The 13,338-nt window shown below is 47.5% G+C and overlaps 1 protein-coding gene across 2 annotated transcripts in view; it reads right to left on the minus strand.

Annotated features, from left to right (window-relative positions):
• Positions 1-802: 802 nt before the first annotated feature.
• Positions 803-13,338, minus strand: part of Prag1 (PEAK1 related, kinase-activating pseudokinase 1) — a 54,951-nt gene continuing 42,415 nt past the window's right edge. For both annotated transcript variants that reach the window (XM_004633281.2, XM_023717653.1), the window contains exons 5-6: positions 9,719-10,476; positions 803-2,283 (exon numbers count right to left, since the gene is read on the minus strand). In XM_004633281.2, the coding sequence (XP_004633338.1) occupies positions 1,144-2,283; positions 9,719-10,476 (1,898 nt within the window). In that variant the 3' untranslated portion in view covers positions 803-1,143. The remainder of the gene's footprint in view (positions 2,284-9,718; positions 10,477-13,338) is intronic.

Consider the following 13,338-nt stretch of genomic DNA (forward strand, 5'->3'; position numbering starts at 1 on the left):
AGTCAGACAGAGACAGAAAGAGAAAAATGGAGACCTAAAAGACAACAGCAGAGAAAGTACTGGTCCAGGAGCTGGTACACCTGTGCCCGGTTCTTACCCTAGCATTATCCAGCAGAGTGGGAATGGTGGGCTGGTTGCTGGGACCACATTCATTCACCAGCTTCCCCTGCCTAGGACGACCTTTCCTTGTCCCAGGTCCCTTGTTATGTGTTGTCCCACTGGTTTAAGTATGGGGACAGATAATCCTCCCATTTGCATCAGTGGGTACAGAGGCCTCTGCCCAATCAGCCCCTGTAGGTGGCCTCTGTCTGCACTGCTGGTCTTTGTTTCTTTGCCCCATTTGTCTTCTTGAGGCTGCCCCTACTTTTTAAATGGTCTCCCAGGAAGGACTTCTCATTTGAAGTATCTCAGGTGGATTGTGTTTCTGTCCATATCTCTGGATAATACTAAAAATGACCAGCTTTAGCGGGTTGGAAATAGATTTGGAGAAGTGGGGTTGAATTCTGAACCACTGGGATCACACCACCTGTGACTGCACTCTCACTAGGAAGCTGCTGGGTGGGAAAAGAAGTTGGAAAGGTGAATAAGTACCAACATGTTCAGGCCTCAATGTGGACCACTGCTCTGTCTCATGAGAAGTGTAAACCCAAGAGCCTTTCCTGGGAGCTGGTACACCTGTGCCCTTCCCTGGCTCCTGCTGCAGAGATTTAGGTTCTTTTTTATCCACTATAGGTACACCCAGTCTACCGGGAATTTAAAAAAAATCTTTCCATGTGACTCATCAACAGAATTTTTTTTTGAGCTGATAGGGCTTTTTATTGTTTTTTAAATAACCATTTGGCAAGAGATTCCACAGCGGGGCACTGAGGCTGAACACTGGGCTCCATCCTGTTGGCAGTACTTAAGACCTTGCACAGAGCCACAAATGTACATAGTCACAGGAGAAATCTGTGGGGAGTGGGGCTGGTGAGGAGAGGTGACCACAGTGGGCAGTGACATCCCCAGCCTTTCATTTTTATATATATTATACATATTTTATATATATTACATCCAAGAGTGACAGTCATTTGTACCATTTCCCTGGGCAAGGCAAAGGCCTAGGCTGGGTGTAAGGGGGCAGCACAGTGCAGGGAAGGGCTTTGCTCAGAGAAGCTGTAGGAGCTTCAGCGACTGCAAGAGGCCCACGGGTTCCGCAGCTGCCAGGTACTGGCAGCAAAGCCAGTCCTCCAACTCCACACCCCGCCTGCGGTCCACTGCCTTCTCCGCAAACTTCATCATCATCAAGGCCCGCTTCATGTCCATCCAGTTGTGCAGCGTGCCACACAGCACCTCCTCCGAGGAGCCAGGCTGCTCCACCAGCTCACGCCGAGGCCCCCATAGCAAGCACTGCAGCACATGCTTGGCCTCCCCTATGCGGATGCGCTTGATGGGGTCAGCCTCGAGGAGCAGGTGTGCAAGCTGCTGCAGGCCGGGTGAGTAAAGGGACAGGGTGGGTAGTGGGGGCAGGTCCTCCCGCCGGTAGTCCTGCTCCCGCAGCTGGGCCCGCACCTCAAATGGATTGGGCTGGTGGAGCAGCTCATAAATGAGGATGCCAGTCTGGAACTCATCAAATTTGCGATACTGGGAGGCAGACACGATCTCAGGGGCCAGCCGGGCCTGACTCTTCTTCTGCTGCAGGTTGCTGGTACATCCTGGCTTCTGCTTGGCCTTTAGGAAGTTGCTGATGATGAGCCTGGGCAGGTGCTTCTCACTGGGTGCTCCCTGACAGGTTGGGGCAGCAAGGGGGCTGTGAGTCACGGTGGAAGGGAGGACAGTGGTGGGGCGGGCAGATGCGGCAGTGGATAGTGCGGGGGTGGCAGGGCAGGATGCTGGGCAGGCCTGCGGGCTACAGTGTACCAGCAGCAGGTTTTCCAGGCACAGGTCCCGATGGATGACCCCGTGCTCTTTGAGGTGCTCCAGCCCATTGCACAGCTGCAGAAGTAGGAAGCACACACGCCGCTCGTAAGCCTCAGGCTCCGCCTGGTGACTAGCGGCTGAATCTCGCACGAAGTCTGAGGCTGTCTGGTAGGGCACTTCTCGGGTGATGACCACTACGCAATCCTGCTCCTGGGCAGGGGGCTGTGAGGCTGCAGCGGGCAGAGGATCCTTGGTCATGTCAGGGGAGGTAAGCATGCTGGAAGGCACGGAGGCAACGAAGTGGCCACAGTCCTGCTGGATGTTGAAGTGAACGGGCACAGAGGGGCTACAGTACGAGGCTGTTTTGGGCTCAGGAGTTTTGCAGATCTGTAAGGAAAAACAGAGGTGAGATCAAGAGAGGGATCTATGTGGTATGTAACAGATTTGGGGCACTTGATATCCACATGCCAAATGGTCACCAAGTCCTTACCTCACACTATACATAAAAAAACAACTTAAAAGGGGATTCCACAGCCTTAAGTGTGAGTGCCGAGACACAAATTTTAAAAGAAACATAAAACAGATCTTTGAGACCCTAGGTAGAACAGTGACATCTTAGATACCATATTAAAAGCTTGAAAAGATAGGGGCAGGGGAGATGGCTCAGTGGAATAAGCGCTTCCCTGGCAAGCGCAAGGCCCTGAGTTCGATCCCCGGTTCCGCTAGTATGAAAAGAAAAAAATCACAAATGACTTCATAATTAAAAACTTTTGGGTGTTAAAATATACCTTGAAGAAACTGGAAACACAATTAGCACACTGGAAAAAATATGTCCCATGCATATATCTCATTGAAGACTTATAGCTAGAATTTACAAAAAAAAAAAAAAAAAAAAAAACCTATGTTTTTAGTAGTCAACAAATAGCACTCAATAAAACAGATTAACAACCAGGTCAAAAAATGGGCAGAACAAGATAGGTATGGGGGCGCACAACTAAACCCAAGCATCTGGGAGGAGGGTCACTGCCAGCTGGAGGCCAGTCTAGGCTCTCCAGTGAGGCACTGCTGAAGTACATAGTGAGACTCCGTCTCAAAAAACAAAACAGGGTTGGCCAAATAGCTCAGCGAATTATGTGCCTGCAAGCAGGTTCGGGGTGGGGGGTTTGATCCCCAGGCCTGCCGTGCCAGCCCCGCCCCCGGGGCGCACTGAGACAGCAATGGATTCTGGGCCTGGTGGCACGCGTTTATAATCCCAGCTCTTGGGAGGCTGTAAACAGGAAGATCACTACAAGTTCAATCTAGTAGTGAGGCCCTGAACATGCTGTAGACCCTTCCCTAAAAATACAAGAAAACCTCCTAATAATAATAATAAAATGGGTAAGAGATTTGCATATATAGGCAGTTCACCAAAGTTATCCTTTTTTTTTTTGCGGAACTGGGAAATGAACTCAGGCCCTTGCGCTTGCCAGGGAAGCACTTATTCCACTAAGCCATCTCCCCAGCCCCAAAGTTATCCTTAATTGGCCATACACAGATGCAAAGATGCTCAACATCTTAAAATTATGCATGTATCTAATACTGTTTATTCATTAAGGAGGTGGAAATTAATACTACAATGACATAACAGGTCCAACCCGTTTGAATGGCTATAGTAAAAGCAGGACAGCCCCAGCTGCCTACTCAGATGTGGAGAAATGGGAACTCCCACACATTGCTGGACCATAAGATGGAATATAGAGTGGCCACTTCTTAAGAGTCACACATAAAATGCCCACATGCAAGTGGGGCCCCTGCAGAGCTTGTGGCATTGTTTTACAGCCTAGAGGTATCTTTGTTCACAGTGTGAGGTGGATACATTCTTACGAAAGCAGACAGAATTTGCACAGGAATCAGCCTACAACTCAGTCTTCTCCACTGGAATTGTGTCTACCTGACAGCAAATGTGTTTGGCTACTGGACTGCTCCTTCATGGGGAATTTCAGGGGAAAGGCAGGCCCCAGCCCTTAGGACTTGGCCATGTTCTCTTAGGTTGCCCTGGTTTTAGACCTAGGTGAATACACAATGCCTATGGTATGACCTGCATGCAGGGCTGACTGTAGTGACAGCACTGTAAGTTAGAACATATTTTCCTTCTAGGGTGAGTTACAGCAGCTGAAAGAAAACAGCAAGCTCTCTCAGGAACAGGGAACCTACAGGATATGAAGACAGTCTCTACACTGCAGGTGAGAGTAAACAAGACAGGTGAGCTCATGCTCCTCTGTGGGAAGGGAGCCTGGGGAATCTACACCACTGTGCCTCGCTCGCCTCTTAATCTCTTCTGCTTGTGCTAAGGTCAGTACTAGCTGCCTGAGCAGCTTTAACGGTTATGCTTCTGCCACTCAACTGGCAGCCCTGGGCCAGCCCTGACAGCCCTCACTCAGACCCGGATTTCCCTGTAACTACATGGAAAGGGACTGAAAATGGCCAACAGTTTCCTCTCTCAAAGGAGACAGTGCAATGTCTCCTATGTTTTACAGAAACAACGATCTGCAAGTGATCAAGAGAAGAAAGGTATCTCACATCTACCTCAAAAGTACCAGCCAGCGAACAAATACCAGACAGCCCACACTTTGGGTTCCTGCACAGGAATGATCACAGCAATGCTTAGGAGGTACCACAGTGCTTGTGCCCAATGTTTTCAGAAGTTACACTGCAAGTACCTTTTATAGTTATTTATACTGTCGCAAAACAAACCTCTCAGCACAAAAGCTAGCATCAAAGAGTTCAGCCTCTGAGGAAAGTGTTTTAAAGTTAATTGGGGAAGGCAGCAGGTAACACACATGAATTTAGTAATCTATTATAGAAGCAGAATACAAATAAAAAGAAAGTATGTTTGCCCCAGACACTGCTACACTAGAAAAACTGATTCTGGAATACATGTTTAAAGGGTGTTGGTTGTCTTAAGCTCTTTTTAATTCCAGCCTACTCAGAAGCCCTTGGGTTTTAAATGGTATGCTATGAAATGAAAGCCACATTGGGGGCAGGAGTCTTCCAAAGAGGAGTCTTGCATAGAAGTACTCGGCAACTGGCCACTCACCGCCCATGAGCCTCTGCAGATGGGTAGGAAGAGCTCAGCTGGTGCCCAGTGGATGCCAGCAGAGGCCAGCAACTGTACCAGCTACATACCTTCCACAGTGTCTCACTAAGTCTCCCCAACATCAAAGCGGTAGGTGCTACCGCAGAGGGAGAAACTGAAGCTTTCAGAGATTAAATTATTGACCAAGATTAGGCAACTGGGAAGTATTCTAGAGGTCAAACAGCAAGACTTTGGGATGAAAAGTTTGATTTAACTATCAAGTCAGTAATCTTTGTCAGTTTACAGGAGATTCTTGTTGTTTGAGGCAATTATGATCTTTTAAGTTAAGTAGATGCAAACATTAAATTAGCACATGTTGAACTTTAGCTCCTACAGGAAATGCTCAGTGAGATTTCGGTGACACTCGGGTCACAATATTTTCACCAACTGATCATAATAGCTTTGTCTTATCTGTGTCTTTGATTGAGACACTGCATTTAGTATACATTCTAGACTTGCTTAACACTTAACTCATAACCAACATACTATAACTCAGGCCCTATCTAGCACACCTAAGATCCATTATGGCTTTCTTGTGCATACAAACAGCAGTAGTACTTGAGCACTATGCTTGGGACCATTTTTAAATAGCAAACTCACCAAAAAAAGGCACAAATATGAAAATACGAAGCACTAACTATACTCTGCAAAGGACTCCAGCTGCCAGTATGGACCTACAAAGCAGAGGGGCAGAGTTTCCTTATCGCCTCAGCTGGAGATGTGAACATGGGGACTCATATTTTTCCCTATCCAGACCACATCTGCAGATGACTGGAAAGAGCTTTGAGTATCGATCTGTGGGTTATAAAAAAATTTCAGTCAGGAGGTGGTTTTGCAAATAAGGACTCCACAAATAATGAGGACCAAGGATATTTATCTCAAAGTCTGTTTTCTCTTCAGTTCACCTGGGGTGGGGAAAGTTCCATTCTGAAGGAGCCGATGTGCAGAATTAACTGAAATGATGCAGGTGTTCTCAGTGCCAGAACCAGCCTGGGGTGAGCGTGCAGCAAAAGGGTTGCCATGGTGACCGCTCCTGCCATTTCCCCCGGCAGCCACGGGGTGGTGCTGAGCCGCCCACCAGCAGCAGGCCCGCTGGTATTGCACAACCCTGAGGGCGCAGCTGTGCAGGGCTTGGGGAAGGGCTTTCAAAGGCCCCCCTTCCTCAAGGCTATGAAAGGCCTGGGGCTGGCAAACACTGGCACCCAGGGCTCCAGTTGAGCGGCTGACATTTTGCACAGAAATGTAAATGAAGGAGCAGGGTAAATGGCAACTGGGCTGGAAGTATTGCAAAAGGAGGAACAGGGCCTGCAGCTCCTCATTGCAGGCTGCAGAGCACCGCAGAGAGCTGAGCTGGCACAGGGCTGGGCAGGAAGCTGGGAGCCAGCACCGCCACGCCCTCCTGCTCCCCCCACCCCCTTATTCTGATGTCAGTGGAGGATGAGGGTGGCACTAAAGAGAGAACGACAGCTCCTTCTCCACCCATTTCATTTTGAGGGGTCCTGTTCCCAGTTTTGGCTCTAGAACATCACACAGAGCTCAAATTTCAATTGCTGAGCCAAGTCTCATTTTAAATGTTGGAGCCAGAGCTTCATCGTGAGTAAAAATCTGGGCTAAGTCACATCTGTTAAATCAAAAAGGGCCCAGGGGCTTAACACGGGTCCCTAACTACAAACTGGAGTTTTAGACGGATGAGAAATGAGAGTTTTGAAAATCACAAGCGAGTGACTTCTGTCCCATGCCACATATTCATGAGGCCAGGCTATAGGGCCTGTTTTATTGCTTCTTGGTGGTGGGTCACTGAGCCCATGGGCTGAGATTCCAGAGTCAGGCGAGCAGGTGCCAGTCTGCCATGGTTCCCTGGGACTCTGAGAGCAAGGCTTCGTCTGACTTCAGGGCTGGCTCCCTATTAACATGCACAGACGAAGGTGGCTGGCGGAAGGAGCTGCTCCCCCTCTGCGGCTCCCAGATGACTGTATTCCGTCTAGACTGCAGAGCTAATGAAGTGGAACAGCTGCACGAGCGAAATGATGCCTAAATCCCCACCCCACCCCCAGTTACCAGGCCAGGCGTATTTATAAATTTATACTGTCATTGTTCCTGCCATCTTGTTGAAGTTTACTATCCTCTGAAGGGTTGACACTATTCTCCAAATTTCCTGTTTATTCACACAGGACAGTGTTAGTCCTGGACCTTCTAAGTCCTCAGCAATGTCAACTCGTAAAACCCTTAGACTGTCTTCTTTGGAGACCATGGTTTCTCTTCTGCTTTCTTTACAGCTCAGAGTTCTAGTAAAACAAGGAACATCCTCTGGAAAGTTGGATTTCTTTGCATTATGTAGAAGAGAATATGGCTAATTCTATATTAGAACATGAGGCCCTAGAACCCAAGCTGCACTGTACAATCACTTAAGAATATTTAGGAGTACCCAAAATTCTTTGCCCCAAGGCATGAATTCAATGGCAAGACCAAGTATCTGGCACCATGTGACCCAATTCCTTTGTTCTTACTATGGTCCCAGCACTGTCCATCCCCAGGACAAGTGGGATTAAGTCTCTTCCATGAAACATCCACTTCATCAAAGTGGGGCAGTAGCTATTCCTTGAGACTAAAGGAGTGTTCCAGATTCAGTACCACGACACAGAGCAGTGTGACTAATGTTCGTGAGCTCAGGACAGTAAGTTCCCAGGGGAAGCAGAGCGTGATTCGCAGATCAAGCTCTCTGTTTCACTGAGACCAGTGAGAGGGGGGATTATCCCCAGCCCATGGCCATGGTCTCTGCAGTCCAGAAATCTCAAGTAGCCCTGGGTCTGGGCCAGCTGATAAGGCCTGGCTTTAATTTACTCCATGCAGTACATTGGAGATACCACGTCTTCCTCTAGAGATGGTGTTTGACTTAAGCTGATTCAACTTGTAATTTTCCTGCTTTACAATGGTACAAAACCTATATGTTCAATAGACACTGACTTCCAGTTTTAAATGTTGATTTGTCCTGGGTAAGGAGTGTGATCCTCTGCCTTAATTCTTGGAACTGGCAGTGGGCCTCCGCAAGCTGTGAATCTTAGTCAGCCAGGTGTTCGTGAGGGGAGACAACATACTGTTCAATGCACCAGGCCGCCAAGCGACGATGTCTGGTCGGTCAGTGTATTAAATGCATGTCTGACTCACGGTACTGTTAACTTACAATGGGTCTATGGGACACAACCCTGTGCTAAATCAGGGAACATCTTACTGGACATAGCATCATCCTAATTTGAAGGGAAACTAGGAGACTTTTTAAATCTTTTTTGTGGGACTGACAGGCAGTATAGCTTTCTTGGAAGGTGTCTGTGGGGTTTAGACAATAAGGAAGCAATGAAAGTCAAGGATAGTTTTCCTTCTAATGCCCTCCTTCTGTTCTTTCTCCTTCTAGTACCTCCATTTATGTACAGTAAGCTGAATCCTTCTGGAAGCCACCTCTCTAGTTTTTTACAGGAGGCCAGTGCCTGTTTGTAGACAGTCTGGTGAACATATCAATTAAGGTGTCCCCAAACTATGTCATATGGCGATGTCACAAGTCCTTAAAAGAAAAATCGCAAAACACAATTCACTGTAGTTCCTTGGCTGGTAATCATTTTACTTTCAAAAATTTTCCTGACAACAAGTACCTAAAAAAGGCCTTGAGTTTCTTTACTCGCTACACTTTTCTAGTTGAAGACCAAGAAGAATGCCAGAGCTCTCTTCTCCATTCCCCACAAAAGCCTGTCTTCACGTATGGAGGGGTCACAGATCTACCAAGGATCCAAGGATCACCACAAAGAGACAGAAAGCTGGGTGTGGCCACATCTGTAATCCCAGCTACTTGGGAGGCCAAGGCAGGAGGATCACAATTTCGAGGCCAGGCTGGGCAACTTACTGAGGGTCTGTCTCAAAAAATAAAAAGGCTGGGGGTGCAGTTCAGGGATACAGGGCTTGCCTGGCAGGTGGGAGAGGGTGTCATGGGTTCAAACCCCAGTCCACAGAAAGCATGGATGGAAATAATCCCTGGTAGATGCCACGGTGGCTGCTGCTGCTCTCGGAGCCACGTGACAAGACAGTAATGAGCCAGCATCAAACCTGAAGATGGGCGCCATCTGGGGTTCCTGGTGGTCACCTAACTTCTCCCAACTGCATTTTTCTTCAGTGATACAATCATAATGTAGGCTTTGAAACCAGAGGTCAAATGCACTGCAGGCCCCCACCAGTTGTCGGCCGTGGGACCACACGTAACAGCACACTCTGCAAGAGTCTAATTGTGCAGTAAATGCCGAAGCAGTGTTAGCACTTGTCCAGTTCAAGATGACACTTAGTTCCCACGTCCATTCTGACTCCAACATTACCCGCATCTCTCACTGGATTGTAACTGGAAGGAATCTTATCTCCATCCCTAGATACTCAGACTTTTGCAAAAACACCTGGCATGGAATTGATAGTCAAGAAAAATGTGCTGAGTAAGTGAATGAATTCTCCATTTCACTGAAAGCTAACTGACTTGTTGACCCAACTAGGTCACATGGATTAATTCCCACAAGCAGGGAACGTACAGTCACACTGTAAAGGCATAACACAGACCTCATGGCACTATGCCCTGGTCAAGCACTAAGTGTTAAAAGGAAAGGTGGTAGCGAGCCATCCTCCTAATGCCTATCAAGGAGGTCACGGCCCCAAGTAGAAGGAAGAGGCGGTACCTACTTTCACAGCATAGGTGCTTCCGGGGTCTTCGGAGCAGGTGGCACAGTAATAAATGGCATCGCCTGAGTCACAGCAGGGCTTGTTGCATGTCAGCTTGAAGAGTGACCAGTTGTTCTCATTGAAGTGGAGCTCCTTCTTCTGGCCACCCATGAAGAGGTCCTCACACTTGGCCACGAGGCGGGCCAGGGACTGTGTGTAGAGCCCCCCCAGCTTGGCGTAGGTGCCTTCCTTGCTGCTGATGCTGCTCAGGAGGCTGTGCAGCTGCAGCTGAGTGCTGCTGGAGGAGACCTGGCTGGACACACTCAGCTGTGAGGACGAGGTGGACGGAGCTGCTCCGCACTGCAAGCTGGGGCTCCCGCAGCTGCTTTTGCTGCCTGACAGCCCCAGAGCTGGGACCCAGGAACCACTGCCTTTGAAGGCTTTCTCCAGCGGCTCAGAAGAGGAGAAGATAGGGTGGTGGCGGCTCCCAGGACTCAAGGAATAGCCAAAGTGAGACTCATCGTGGACAGACACGTTGGTTTCCGAGTGGCTTAGGTTCAGCTTTGGGCTTGCCGCTCGTGGCTTGGGGGAGCCTTGGGTCCAGAAGACGCCATCAGGAGAGGAGGCTGCTCTGCTCACTATCTTCTTCTGGGGAAGAGGAGGGGGCTGCACAGAGCCACTGGGGGATACGTTCTCAGTGGAGCCCAAGGGGAATGGGACTGGAGCAAAGAGCTTCTTCCCACTGATGGTGGGTGAGTGTGTTGGCTCAGATGAGGGACCTGAAACAGACGCAGAAACTGTCAGGCTGGGGGCCAGTGCCTCAGGCCCACATCCACCGCTTTTTCTTTTGTTCTGATCAAACAAATTTATCTAATTTTTCTTCTCTTCTACTTCTGGGCTAGACAATAAATGCACAGTGGTCCAAACTCAAACAACAGCAAGAGTAAGTCTTACTTTTACTCTATGCCTTTAGCACTCAGCCTGTGTCATCAGAGAGCACAACTACTGGCAACTTCTCATACATGCTTCTAACCACACAAATAAAGGTGCAGTATGCATGTGCACACACATACACACACACACACACACACACACACCCCTACACCTACGCATGAACAAAAGCAATGGTGCCCACTGTTTACTTTACAATATATTATCCAACAGAAGCATTATTATTTAACTAGTCCCCTCCTGATGGACCATTACATTGTTTCTAACATTTGCAAATAGTGTTGAAGCAGTAATAAAAGACTTGACTATGTGTGATTTGATAAAATTTTTTAAAAAGGTTTATAGAAGGTGTAATTTACCAAGAGTACAATCCCACTTTGAAGCATGTCCTTGTTGCGTTTTCACAAATGCCTTGCTGGTGTAGGAGGTAGGGCAGGTCCACACACACTTTAGAAGGCAAAGGCACGTGATTTCATAAATGAGGAAGTAGAGCTAAGGCAAAGCGAGCCTTTTCAAGGCTCTGGATTCCCACAGAGGGACACATGGACATGAAATCTGATTGCGGGAAGGTCTAGTCAAGGCTGGGAGTCTCTGTAGAGCACAGGGACATTCAGCCAGTCTGTCCAAGTGTGCCCAGCTGGGAGACGGAGGGCTGGTTTCTACTAGGTGAAGGCAGGGCGATATTTGCCTTCGCACGTGAGATGGAGGTTTCACAATGAAACAACCTTTTCTAGTGAATGAATATACACATATATATGAAATATGGAAAACTGAAGAAAAAAGGACAAGTGGAAGTAAATCTCATTCCCTTCTCTCTCAGAATTGAATTCAAGGTATGCCTATGATTTTTAGTAACAGCTTTTAGGGGGATGCAGCTTATAAGAAATAATTGTTCTGTTAACTGAATACACTCTGGAATTGAAAAAAAAAGTTGCAACTGTTTTGTTGACATTCTGAATGATTCTAAGTAAATACAATTTTTTTACAAAAAAAAAAAAAAAAAAAAAAAAAAGCCGCAGTCATATGTTGTAAAGTGCACTCTACTACCCTGAAGGCTAAAATGTCAAAACAAATATGAGTCTTAGATTCAAAGAAAGGCTAACTCTGATGTGCACCCCTCCCTTTGTCTACCAGCTATGCCACCTGAAAAGGAGGGCCTCTGCCTCTCTCTACCTCGCTAGTCTTAACTGTGAGAGTAGAATTTGAAAAGCACATCAAACACATGAGTCCTGGGTAAGAGGTCCTGAAAGGAAGCCCCTGGCTTTTGTAGTGCTGCTTCTAAAGAGTTAACCACCCCTGTGCTCTCCCTGAGGACTGCCCACTGTGTCTCTGCTTACCTCAGGGTGAGGGCAGGCAGGGGAAGGCACCCTTACTAGCCTGTTTCCTTATTTTAAAAAAAGACTGGCTTGCATCACCGGGAAGGCCCCTTCCAGCACTAACAGTCTATAATTTCAGCACTCTCCATTTTCACCCTCTCAGAACATGCATTTTGTCTGAAAGCCGCTCCTGAAATAAAATACCTCAAGGTAGCAGGTTAGTTCGCATCAACAGGCTCTCCCTCACAGCTTGCCTCGCCTCTGGTAAACTTACTAATCGGGAAGAATAGCAGGAATCTTTTTAGAGAGTGGTTTGTTTTATTCCTTGTTCACTAGGTCACCAAAGAGAATCAAGATGTTCTGGTACAGATCCTGTATTCGGCTCCGCTTCGAAACTCACTCCTGTGCTCAGCAGCTGGGAGGAAGGGGCTGCTATCTCTTTGCCCTATGCCATATTCTCTATTTTCGTGCTTTCCATGGGAACTATGCTGATGAATGTCTTTGATCAGATCTAAACCCTATTTGGGAGAACCCGGAAAAGGGTTCTAGGTAGTAGGAGGAAGGGAAGGCTCCAGGGATTAGCATGTAGGTACCTCATTTTTTTGTATTTCTGACATGCCATGAGTTTGTCACCTAACAATCGTTCCCAAATGCATGCACACAATCAGAGAATGGTGCTACATAAAAATATGCTTCCCTCTCACACACGTGCTCATCATAAGAAGCCTGAAGTTACACCTTTATCAGCATTGTGAGGCTCTTTTGGAATATGGACTTTACACGTCTACGTGGGCATTACAAACACACAGAACAATTTTCGTTTTCTTAAAAAAAAAAGCCCAGTTCTGTGGCAGGAGTATCACCTTCCAACTTGTGTATCCTCCTGATCTTCCAGGTCCTTAAAGCTCTCTGGGGGCTAAAGGACAGATATGCTAGCTTGAGGTCCTTTTACGTAGAAAGAGAAGAAAAGGAATCTCAATTATAGTGGTGGGGAAAACTGGTAGGCATGCAGAGTAAAAGCAAACCCCATGGTAAAGGCTTATCCTGTTTCAGGGCACAGGACCTTAGGGCTTCTCAAGGATTAATATTTTTAGGGTTGCTGTGAAATGCATGCTCACATATGGCCCTGCAAGACGAAGCCATTCGCCAACACAGCAGCTAGCTTTTCTGGGACCAACTGGCACTGATTTCCCTGACTCTGGAAACTATCTTCTTATAAATACATCCTGAGGCAACACAGTCACTAAATCTTCACAATTTGCAGCACAGGCCGCAGAAAATCCAGAAAGAAGAGAGATCTTGACACCCCAAATAGGTCACTGTTCATAGGCAAACAACTGGCTCAGGAAAATTTGCCCCAAAATCTTCAGCAAC

The sequence above is a fragment of the Octodon degus genome, unplaced genomic scaffold, assembly GCF_000260255.1.
Source record: "Octodon degus isolate 3935 unplaced genomic scaffold, OctDeg1.0 scaffold00053, whole genome shotgun sequence".
Classification (NCBI taxonomy): Eukaryota; Metazoa; Chordata; class Mammalia; order Rodentia; family Octodontidae; genus Octodon; species Octodon degus.